This window comes from Cebidichthys violaceus, unplaced genomic scaffold, assembly GCF_023349555.1.
Source record: "Cebidichthys violaceus isolate CVI_PGR_0920_01 unplaced genomic scaffold, fCebVio1.0.p SCAF_8, whole genome shotgun sequence".
Taxonomy (NCBI): Eukaryota; Metazoa; Chordata; class Actinopteri; order Perciformes; family Stichaeidae; genus Cebidichthys; species Cebidichthys violaceus.
In genome coordinates this window covers 1,370,001-1,383,162 of record NW_027176964.1, presented here as the reverse complement: position 1 = coordinate 1,383,162, position 13,162 = coordinate 1,370,001, and the positions used below count along the sequence as shown (strand labels likewise).

At 40.7% G+C, this 13,162-nt stretch overlaps 1 protein-coding gene across 1 annotated transcript in view; it reads right to left on the bottom strand.

Annotated features, from left to right (window-relative positions):
- Nucleotides 1-13,162, bottom strand: part of tox (thymocyte selection-associated high mobility group box) — a 48,498-nt gene that overhangs the window by 29,926 nt on the left and 5,410 nt on the right. The window contains exon 2 of the mRNA XM_068738162.1: nucleotides 1,695-1,760. Within this exon, the coding sequence (XP_068594263.1) occupies nucleotides 1,695-1,760 (66 nt within the window). The remainder of the gene's footprint in view (nucleotides 1-1,694; nucleotides 1,761-13,162) is intronic.

Below are 13,162 nucleotides of genomic sequence, written 5' to 3'. Positions count from 1 at the left end.
ACTCATTCAACTTCAAACATCCCAAATAAAATAACTACTTTTAAAGTCAGAATTGCATTTCATAAGAAACTTCTGCGGCACTCCCCCCATACTGTTCAACAGCCCCACACGGCGCTGCAGTCATTGTGATGCTTTGTGAGCCTCAGGTCAAGAGCAGTAAGTGATATTGATTTGTGGAAAAAGTTGGTTTGACGCAACTGAAAATAACTGAAGACTGAAATAGCTAAAGGTGAGCTCAAAGACACAGCGGGTCATGATCCGATGCTCATGAAGACAGCATCAATAAACACCGTCTGTGAAATAATATCACTAATACACTGCACTGGAAGTTCATCTCAACATCTCTCCTGTCCACTAATATTCTGCCGGCGGGTTTCAAAGATATGTTCTCTCTTTTTTTTTGATTGCCAGAATTACATCATTCATAGACAGAAACTGTATTATCGTTTATTCAAATTTCCAATGGTCCTTGAACAAATCATGAGAGACGAATGCTTCCATCAGGAGAAATAACCACATCTAAAGTTTACAATAGTATATGTAAATGTCTCATTTAAAATAAAAGGTTTGGTCTAAACAGATTCTGTAAAAAACATTAAATTCTGTGCTCCTCAGCATATCTGAGAAGCCATGATTGACTTGGCTGAGACCAACAGTCACGTGACAAAACTCTGTGAAATGTGGTCTGAACTGCTGAACACAGAGCAGGGAGGAGAAGACAAGGGAGGCTGTAAAAATGTAAATAGTTCCATATGTAGAGCACGTGGAGCCTCCATTTTGTTTCCGGTATTGGTAACACTTGTACTTGAAAAATGGTGTGTATACAAGATTACATTTTTTCCCAATTTCTGTAAAATAAATCATCAAAGAAATTGAACTTGCGTTTCTTCTGTTTTATGACTTTATATGGTATTATAACGGTGTTATATTGCACAAAAGACATGTTGGAGTTCTCTCTACTTCTAGCCATGATTGGTCCGTTCCTATAGAGGTAAATGACTTGTATACTGCAGTGAAGAACCGGGCCACAGAGAGTCAACTGTGACGGGGTTCAGAGGGTTGTTTAGGAAGGACTCTTCATCAGAATGTGGTCCTACGGTAGTAGAATGATGAAGTTTATTGAGGCCTCAGAGATCACATTGTATCACTGTTTGTATTTCAGTGTCCTGGAATAATAAATAGCTAAATCCTGACAGGTATTGGAAAACCATTAACCCCCAATGGACTCACCCTGCAGGGACTAAACAGCAACACATCCATTCAGAAATATCTTCCTTTAACCATATCAGCAAAGGGACAACATTAAAGCCATTTCCCTATAAAACCATGCAAGTGTGAAAAATGGATTTTGACATGCATGCTTAAAGGTGATGACTGCTTGATAATTATGAATATTCACTTGATTGCACACCTGACATACATTTGTTTTAGTTTGCAAATGATTGTTACACTTTTGACAAAGTGTAACAAGATACAGCCCACCCAGGTCTGTGGGGAAATGTTACAACACTTTCCCAAGCAATTAGTTCCAATTAGAAAATTGCTCAGTGCAATTAGAAACTCGGAGAAAAGACCGGCTTCATAAGACACTCACTCTGTGTCTCCCACACACACACACACACACACACACACACACACACACACACACACACACACACACACACACACACACACATATAAATATAAACACAAACCTGATTGGTTGAGGCATAGTCAAGGCCTTGCTCTGACATACCCAGGAACATGGTGTCCCCGTCCAGCTGGAGAGAACAGAAAAACACAAGAGCAACTACGTCAATAAACTATAATCAAACACAGCGAGCAGAGAAGCAGCCAGCAAGGAGACAATAAGTGGGGATGGAGGTAACAGACGGTGAAACCCTGCTTGTGGCGGCAGGTAAAGCTCTCGTCCCTGTTTCCCAGTAAAGATCGGTCTCAAGATATATTGATGATATCCATAATCTATGGAATATCTAAGGATACACACGTGCTTATAGACACTCATTGGTGCGTTTTTTTTCCCCCCTTCACACTTTAGAGTAGGACAAGTTTTGATAGGGGACCATTAATAAATGAGACCCCCCCCCCAAAAAAAACAGGATAATGACATCACTGACACCTCGTCCACATGGGAGGACAGGCAACCGAATAAATCAAATGATTCTTCACAGTGTCCGATCAATACACTATCTAATGTAGAAATACATTAAACTACCAATTTATATCCGTTTACAAAATGTAATGCATGCCTAAAATGTAAGCAGGTTCTGAGTGTGCCCTATCAAGAGTACTAAAATGACATCCATCAGTGAACGTGTCCAAAACAGGAAATCATTTTTCTGTCTCGTATACTATCAGCATAAACTGTATATTTTACATAGCATACAATGAATCCTATTAGCATGCTGTATGGGCTGTTATTTCCTCATTTCCCATCTCTTATCTGCCCTACTCTTCCTCCCGTGGGCTCACTCTCCTCCTTCATCCACTAGCTTGTATTTGTCCTACACTACAGACAGCAGTGCATGTCGTAGAAACCCACTAGACAGCTCCTGATATCACCACCCCGTGTTCACTTTAGGTGACTAAAAGCAGTCAGTGTCGTGTCCTTCTCCTACGATAAAGCTTACTTTGAGTCCACTGTTACTGTACTGTGTGTACTGCAGTGCTCGGCAGTAAGTGTTGCTTGTTTCTTGGCCTTTGGTTGCCATCATCATCATCAATAAAGCTTTTATTCTTTTACGATACATTTTCATTATTAAGCTGATGTATAACTGCATAATATCTTTCACAAAATGTTAGGTCCCTGTGGACAGAGATTACGTTGTTTGGCAACTTGTGAAATAGTTCACCTTTGCCCTGGTTGTGCCTATTTTAAGTTAGTCTCAGGGATGTTAGGTGTTCGTAAGATCAATGGGCAATGGGGCCATTAGCAGGAAGTCACCACATGACTTCACCATTACTAAGCTAAGGGCGGACTAGTGTTCTAGTGATGACGTTTTGTAGTTTTATTTAGCCACTTGTTAGCAACTGCCTTTTTTAAGACACTTGAAAGTTCCAAAATTCACCCAAAGGATTTTTACCGACGTATTTTATATCAAAATATAAAATGTTAAAATCTCTTCAGCTTGTTTTAACCACAAACCTTATTTCAGACATCTAAACAAAAACACCATTGACTGCTGAATCACTTCCGGGTTTTAGTACTCATTCCTGCAGAACTCTATTACTAACTACACTACTCAAACACCAGCAAAACAAAACAATAACCACATTCAAATAATTCATGGGTACATAATCATTGTCTTGGTTGACAGAAGAACGTTTGAACAGGTGGGTGGAAGCAAAGTGCGCACACACACACACACACACACACACACACACACACACACACACACACACACACACACACACAGACGCACACACACAGACGCACACACACAGACGCACAAATGCAAACACAGGTGGACAGACAGGTGTAACTGCCCTATCCGTTCGCCAGCTGTTGGGTACTATGCAAATGAGGTATAGGTTTACAGAGTCAACAGAAAGCTAACACAGTGTTGTGACACACACACACACACACACACACACACACACACACAGTGTGGCTTTTGGAATTACCAGATATTAATGCTTTACATACACATAATAATTAGGAGAGTAACAGGAATGGTGGAGCAGAGGATAAGAGTTACTCCTCTGTCTCTATGGCTGATCTTCATTCTTCCTCTTATGGGAGCCATCAAAGTTTTTCTGACCAATCAGAGGAGGGGAAGAGAAGAGCAGACATGCTGACCTGACCTCACAGTCAAAGTGGCTTCTTCCATTTACCTTTTGACAAGACCTGTTATCCCACATGGAACACACACACACACACACACACACACACACACACACACACACTCACGCACACACACACGCTTTATACATACTGGCGCAGAAAAACACACACAATAAACTGAATGTAACGATGTCACAATGCCTTTTAGAAAGAAGAAGAAATAATAAAATAATAATACAATAACTATCAAATATAAAAAGGCGGTGTGTGAAATGTGTATTGAGAAGAGTGTTCTCAACTGAAACTGGATCTTTTAACGTCTCTCTTGTGACTTCTCATTATAAATGTATTGAACTAGCTCTGCCACCCAATATTTTCAGTGAATCAAAGCCCGTCTTTGATACTATTTATGGTCTCCATTTTACATCCTGTGATCACTGCTACTGCTGCTTCACACTACATTTTTCATTCAACAGTTGAACTCCTCAGCGGGCTGAGCGACATCACTACTGGTGCCGTGTGCAGCATGGAATCACATCGTGGTTGCTCGTGGCCAGATGGAAGAATGCCAGTTACTGCCCGACTTCTTTATTAAAACAATGTGAGTCGGCGCCTCTGGAATTCTGGGACCTGTAATATGAAACCGCACTTGCCGTACATCGTGTCAACCGGGACTGAAATCTTCAGCAATAAAACCATGACCACTGGCAACCATTTTGAGAAATTAGTGATTCAATTAGTAACTAGTAGTAGTTATTGGCCACAGTGGCAACCACTTCTGAACTTGTACAAAAATAAGGACAGCAAACAGCCAATTGTGCACCCCAAAATAAATATTTGGTGCATTAGTGATATTTAAATATTGCTGGGCCTCCATACAGAGATCTGTTTTACAGACAATAGGGAAGCAAATTCAGTTGTTTGGCTGTGGGGTGAAACGGTCCACTAACCCGTCAACCATATTTTCAGTTTCGGCAACCAAAAGTTGATGCCACTATCATAAGTTAATGTTGATCGCTGCTAGAAGACAGCAGTGTGACACATCTAGAAGGTCTCCTGCTTGAACTAGTTCCACCCTAAAACCTGATGCACCTCATCGTCAGCTCATAGCACAGATTCACACCTGTCACACTTCCTCCCACTGTTTGGGGATCAGCTGATAGATTCGGACATCATACCTCTCCTCTCGTGTTCTGCATGCTGCTATGTAACAGCACCCCCACACCAGCACAGCCAGTGTGGCCACCTGTCCAGACCCTTATCAAGACCACCATGACCTTCTTTTTGAGAACCACTCAGACATTGATACATATGGCCAAATACGCAGGTCTCCTGAATAACTACACTGTCAATAATAAAGTATTTGTATAACGTTTGTTTTTGACGTATCACAAATATGTTTCTAATCAAAGTCAGTATAAGTCAGTGTATGGAGGAGGCTGGTGTTGATGGACGGGTTGAGCAAACACACGACTTTCACCCCTGGGACCATTGTTCATGTCCCGTGTGACACACAAACTATAATAAGAGAACGAGGGACAGAGGACAGAGAAAAGCCATAAGGGGGATAGAGTGATGGTTTTCAGTGTGAGAGGCAGAGTGGAACCCTGGGGGGACAGACAAACAGACACAAAGGCTCTATGGACAGATCTCAGTGGCTGTTAGTGGCAAAAGCTTCATGCTCAAAACTCGACAGTCGTGATGCAGTCGGGATGAAATTCCCCAGTTTAAACTAGTAATGCACCGATACTTACTCAAATAGCTGGATCGGGTATTGCTGACAACGAGGCCGATCTATACAATTGACTTTTGTATTTATATACTTTATCCATTATATATTGGAATTCAAATTCCTGATTCATTTTTTACCAATTCGTTGTTGCATCAACACGGTTTGAAGTCACTTCCACACAGTGAGGCATGCAGCTTATTATCATTATTATCATAACTCACATTCTTGAGCTGTGAGTATAACATTTTTCACTATTTTCAGACATTTCAAAACAAGACAATAATTGGTGGATTAATCAATGCTCTACATAATCGTTAGATGCAGCCCTGATCTACAGTCACAGAGGTTGTGTTGCCACAGCGCTCTTGGATCCATCAGTGTTGAAATAAGTAGAACACAGAAAAGCGATTCAACTTGAGCGTTGTATGTATCGTTAGAATTTAATTTTCCCTACACTTTGGCAGTAGAGATTTCTTTTAATCCCGTTTACACACTCACAAATGTTGTTCTGTTGTTAAATAGTAAAACAAAAAAGCTACAGCAGTCTGTACTACACATACCGTATAATTCACACACTATTACAAAGAAATAATCCCTCAATCATGAACCTGTGTAATGCGATGGCCTGTTTTATGTCCTGTGATCTTGTTCAACAGATGAGGTAGTCTTTGTAATATTTACTATTTTACAAGCATGTAAAGTTGTCGCTGCCATAATGTCCATCACGGAGTTATAAGATCATCTCAGTCACAGGTGGGCTGAGGCATCGTGTACACGTAAGTTCATTTTCCACTTTAAAAATAAATCAGGGTTCAGTAGGTCACAGCTGTCTGAGGTCATCACCATGTTGGGCTCTTCCTTGAAAAGCTCTTTTTAAATAAAACGTTCTAAAACACACATTTGTCTAGCTTTTTAAGATGCAACTATTAGAGCTGCAATGAGTCCATTAATCATCCACTAAAAAATCACTTTTCAAGCTTAAGGTGTTGTGTTCTCTGACGAGAGGCTGCTTTTCTTTGTCATGTACGACAGCATAGTGAATATTTGATTCAACATTTCTTTGACTGAATGATCAATTGATTATTTGAAGGAAATAAGAAGCAGATTGATCACTGATGATCGTTAGTTCCAGAAAGATAAAATCCAGAGTATTGCTGCCTCTAGGTAGCTAGGTTTGTAGTCAAACTAAATTACCCTCTCTCTCTCTCCCTCTCCCTCCCTCTTTCTCCCCCTTCATGCCTCTGTCTCTCACTCTCTCATCTCTGCTGCTTGTGTGTGTGTGTGTGTGTATGTGCGTGTTTGTGTGGGTAAAGCAATGGTTTGAATAACAAGCAGCCAGCTAAGTGGGTCAGGGTCGGAGGAAGGGGGGAGAAAGGGGGGAGAGAGACTATTAGGATGACAGACAAGGACAAAGGAAAAGGGAGAAATACAGTGTATGGGGGGAAAAAAAGGGAGCAGCATGAGGAGGAGAAAGAAGGAGAGGTTGGGAGAAATGAAATGTAATGGATAAGATAAGCAGACGGAGAAAGGGGTGAGGAGAGAGAGAGAGAGAGAGAGAGAGAGAGAGAGAGAGAGAGAGAGGTTGAGGGAGGCAGGGGGTGAGATGTAAATTAAATGAGTGGGATTCTACGCACTTTCCTCAAGACCTAAAATTCAGCTAATATCCTGTTTAAGCTAATTGGAGGTAATCATTCAGGTTTGTTAAAGTAATAATACGCACAGTAAAGTAAATCCGTCGAAACAGAAACATCATTTCTTTATGCACTGGTCAGTTTTGAGATTCTGGTCTATTTTGCTTCCAAAATCATGTCTTCTAGTGTAAAGAAAACATTCAGGTGTTTATTTGACTACTTTGTTTATTTGCGTCTGTACATTTATCCTAAATTCACCAAAGGGTACCATTAGATGATGCCTCATTTGCATATTTAAACTTAATGATGGTCTTTCTGTAACTTTTACAGAGGGGTTTGTTCATATATCTTTCACTGCCTGATTTATACGACATGTGAATTCATAAAATCATGGCGACGATTGATTTTATTATTTTTATGGCTGTTGAAAATATTATCCGATTTTCTCAGTGATACAAAAATGTATCAAAATTCCCTCTATAAAAACCTTTGACTCTAATGTTTCAACAAAATCAAACAAGAATTTTATCCAATGTTTGAATTTCTTTTCCTGGAATGTATGCAAACCTCATTTGAATAATTGAACATAGATTGAAACTTGTCTAAATGTAATATAATCAACTGGGGACGTTTCATGGTGATATCTATTAGATACATGTTTTACCCTTTTGACCCGGCTTGACAACTTATCAGACCTCACTGTTGAAGGAAATAGATTTTAAAGCGTTAAATAATGAGTCTGATTTAACTTCGATTTTAGACAGAATAAAGCGTTCTTTACAGACGTTTGTCAGACAGTTATGAATCAGGTTTCAATGCTATCTTTGTGTAAATGTGTCAAAAAGAGCCTTTTTATCACTCATGGCTTTGGGTGGCGTGTGAAACTATCTGCACTGAATGGATTTCAGTTGACTCTAAACTCCATCAGGGGACATAAATCAAGTCTACAGTGAGAGATGGATGGAGACCGAGAGGGAAACTAATGGGTGACTCTGTGTGTGTGTGTGTGTGTGTGTGAGGAGGGTGATTCACACAGCTGTGGTAGTTCAGCTCAGCAATTGTTTATCTGTCTTATCTCTGTCACCATGACAGCAGTATAAACCAAGTTTTATTGGCTAAACTGTATTGGCCCTGACTAGAAGTCTAGATGGTGTGTGTGTAGAGTATCACGTGTGTGTGTGTGTGTGTGTGTGTGTGTGTGTGTGTGTGTGTGTGTGTGTGTGTGTGTGTGTGTGTGTAAGAATTTTTCCAGTAAAAACAGACGGGGTTTTAATTTAACTCTTCAAAAAAGATGTTGCTCTGATGTCGTTACCTGCCAAATATTTATCTTTTCAATTTTTAAACGTTTGTTTACATGTCATTGTTGCTTTTTGTGGAAAAAAAACTTTAAAAAATAATAAAAATATATTTTTTTGTATACTAAATGCTAGGGGTATTTTTTAACAAATTATTCTCACAGTCTGATCTCAATGATTAGCAACAACAGGGATTTAAAAACAAACTGCCACTTAATAACTTAGAGGATAAAACTATTATAGAAATACTACAAAATTATATTATTTAGATGTATTCTTTTTTTAAATCAGTCCTGACCATAATTACCAAATATTCTTTCATTTTCAGAATTTTAACCATTTAAATGCCATTGATATATTTTCTATATAATACAAGGATGATTGGATATGATTACCATTGCATCAAACACAGAATACAGCAGCCATGCTTCTAGTGGAAACAGCAGGTATTTACTCCATAAGGCAAACATGAGAACACCTGATCTATTACAATGTTTGATTTTATAATGTAACATTGTGGTTATAATGGGTTTCAATGGGGTTTATTATGGACATAATATAGGAACTGAGGTTCAACTTCCAAAATTAATAAATTAACAAATAAACCAATAAACCAACCATGGCAAAATGTATTCCATATGCATTCACACAATCAATATGATAATACTTATTCAAACAAATTAAAAAGCTAAAAAATGGCCCTAGTGATGGGTAATGGTTAAATACTTGTGAAATATTCCTCATTAAATTATAAAACTGAATAGATTTCTTCTTTGGAGTCACCGGAATATTATTTTTTTTACAAATATTTTTTTATATATTTTTCTGGAATATAAATCTGTCTGTCAGAAAGGGGGGGCATGATAACTGGTGATAATGGGGATAATAGTGCACATTTCCAGACGTTTTCATAGTGTTGCACCCAATTGTGACATCTGAAGGGGGGGGGGGTTCCAAAGCTATTTGACCATCTGTAAGGACTGGACTACCCTGCTGTTGAGCAAGATGTCTTTAAACGTGTGACCTCATGTCAAACCATTTTGTCTTGATTTCTGCCACACTGGCCTGATGACTGACTATTGGCAGCAGCACCAACACCTCTGCTGACGCTGCTCAACAAAACATTCTGACTGCTGATTTCTGGCAGCAGGACTTGACGTTCTTCTCTTTACTCTTAAGTAAAGAGAAGTCTTTTTTGTGACTGAAAGTTCCCACGGAGCAAAAACAGGTAGGATTTAGGCTAATGCTCAAATATCACAAAAGCGCACCTCCTGGGGAACAGGTGGGATTCATCGAGTTAAGAAGAGCAATTTAAGAGAAGAACACCAAATTGTTCTTTCATGAGGCCAATAGTCTTTTGAAGCAGGATGGTTAAAACCCAAATCTGACAACTCCTACTGTATGCACTGAACACATACATCACAAATTAGCAGGAAGCTTTGACTGGCATCACGTCAACTTTACAAAACTACAAGGACACCGGGTCAGAACAGACACCAGTTTACGCACTTCAAATGTGACTTATTTATTTTACTCTATCCACAGTAATTAGCACTACACCACCACAATTATATGATCGTGAACAAAAGATGAAGAAAAATCCTCAGGAACTGATCCAATCTCTTCCAACACAACTTAATTTATCCAAGTTATTGTCACTAATACACACACACACACACACACACACACACACAGAGAACAATGCAGCAATGATTGCAGTATGTGATTTGATTGCAATATGTTTGTTTTGGAAACTAAATCCTGATAATTAGTCTCTTCTGGCAGCGCTCTATCTCCGCCCATCTGTTCCATTTGGCATCCCTCCACCAACCAGGAGTCCCTCATCGCTCCGTCCCCATGATCCGACCAACTGAGATGCTTTCAGACACACCAAAAACACAAGCAACAGTGCTGAACGTCACCCAAGCATCAGCGGGCTCGAGGGGATAGGAGAGCGGGCGAGGGGGGGGTCTGGCGAGGTGTTCAGTAGCGGGCGTGACGGCCAACAGGGACAGACGGACAGACAGATTGACTGGTTGTGTTCTGATAGATAATTAGTTGAGATGCCGACACTGTGTGGCTAGTTAGAAAGCTATATGAGGGGACAACGGGAGTATGTGATGCAGAAAAAACACCATGGCCATAAGGTACGATACAACACTATACGATAAGGTACGGTACGATACCGTAAGGTACAATACGGTACAGTACGATGCGGTGCGATACGGTACATTGCGGTATGGTACATTGCGGTATGGTACACTATGGTACGGTACGATGCGGTGTGGTACAGTACAATACGGTACTGTATGATACGATACTGTGCGGTACGGTACAATGCGGTACGATGCGGTGCGGTACGGTACGATGTCGTGTGATACGGTGCAATGAGGTACGGTACCTTGTGGTATGGTACACTATGGTACAGTACAATGCGGTGTGGTACAGTACAATGCGGTGCAGTGCGATACGGTACGGTATGATACGATACTGTGCGGTACGGTACGATGCAGTGTGATACGGTGCGATACGGTACAATACAGTATGGTACATTGCGGTACGGTACACTGCGGTACGGTACACTGCGGTACGGTACACTGCGGTAAGGTACACTGCGGTACGGTACACTGCGGTACGGTACACTGCGGTACGGTACATTGCGGTACGGTACACTGCGGTACGGTACGATGTGGTGTGGTACAATACGATACGATGTGGTACGGTATGATACGATACTGTGCGGTACGATACAATGTGTTGCAGTATGATGCAGTGCGGTACGGTACGATGTGGTGTGGTACAGGACGATACGATACTGTGCGGTGCGGTACAATGTGTTACGGTACGATGCAGTGCGGTACGATACAATGTGTTTTTGTTTGAAAGTATTTGACTTTTAGCCATGCTGTGCATTCAGCAGCACACTCCTCCATCATGTGCAGATAATCTGCCAGCACCCCATTAAATAGGAATTTAGTTCAATTACAACCCTCTGCACAGTGCATTCTCCCATCACATGTGCAGCCAACACCGTCTGAGCCAAAGCCCTGCATGCTTTCATGTACATTTAGGTCATATTAGAGTGGATATATTTGACATTTTTTATGATATTTCAGTCAACCAGCAGTTAGTAGCCTAAAGCTTAAAGTGCACGCTTCATAACTTATCTCCTTCTGCTGGTGGGATGTAGCTTGACTGAGCTCATTCAGAAGTTTTACAATAAAGAATGCATTGAAACGGATTTAATCAAAACGTTTCTTTTATAAATTAGCTGTTTACTATAAACCATAAGTTTGCACACGGCCCACATTGTCAGCTCACATTTTCACATGAGTTAACTTGCTAGCTAACTCGCCACGTGGCACATTTCACATTGTATGTATTTGACAGATTGATGCATGACGTTACAATATGGTAAAAGGTTCATTTCTATCTGCATATGGTAAGTACAGCCTGAGCAAATAACATTTATCCGTGTTATTTCCAGTTCCACCTTGAATATTCCTGTAATTTTGTAACCGCCCTGCCGAAACATCACAAGCAGCGTTCAAGCAGACAAGCCGATTGTGTCGCTGTAGATGCATGAAAGACAATTTTAAAATGACTGACAAATCCATCCTAATTAATCTTTGTAATCCTGACTGACAAAAATTGTTCTTTAAAAACGGCTGCTGTAGGATGGATGATCCTGTTTATGCCACGGCTACATGCCAGTGATCATAACATACAGGAAGTGGAGTCAGCCAGCTGGCAGTGGGGAGCAGATTTCTTATTATATGAGTGTACCCTCAGGTGAAACGAAGCCCCGAGTGTGATGACAATGACTTGTCACCCGAGGTGACTTAGGATCAGAGCCTACAGGTGGACGCTGGGATGGAGGAGGCGGGGTTCATGAAATGCTATATGAGTGGCTTTTTCAGAGATGTTTTCGCTATTTGCTGCATGTGCAGTGAACAATATCAGGACTCTCAATAATTCCGCCATCATTTGACTATTTATACCTGTGATTTTTCCTACTTTGTTTTCTTTCTCTCTCACTTTTTGGCAAATAACTACGGAGTTAAGGTAGGTTAAGGTACCCCAACTTTCAATCCCTCTCTTTTAACATGTTGCTAGGCAGTCCCTGCTGCCTGCCACCCCACAGCCACCTTTCCACCAAGTGGTCCAGAGGAGTCCGTAACACATTAGAACAGCTATTTTTGCGTTTCCATTAGCAAAAGTTGTGGATTTTTTAGGTACTACCTTGGTCTACGATCCAAACGGGCTGAGCCCACACTAGAAGATGGAATTAAAACAAAGCAAACCGCTGATTGGTCAGAGAGAATTGGCACGAGTTTGATGCGGGACACCCTGTACGAACACGCCGTTTCTAAATAGCCACGCTACCGTCGATAGCGGCCGCAACTGTTTTTTTTAACCTAAACCAGATTTGGACAACATGGAACCCGTAAAAACTACCTGTTCACTGCAGCGAAGTGCAGACCTTCCTCTGTTTGGTTGATGATGAAAGGATTCAGCGGGGTGTCCCGTTGGTGATGATGTCACGGCATTCTTTGTGACCTCATAGGACACATACAGTATTAAAAATGTTGTTACTCTGACCACTATTTCATAACCTGGTAGTGTATTTCTATCCCTTCTGTGCTTCTCCATCGGTCTATATTCTCCTGTTCTTTACTGAGGCCTTCTTTGTTCCTCCCTGTTCTCTCTCTATTTGCTT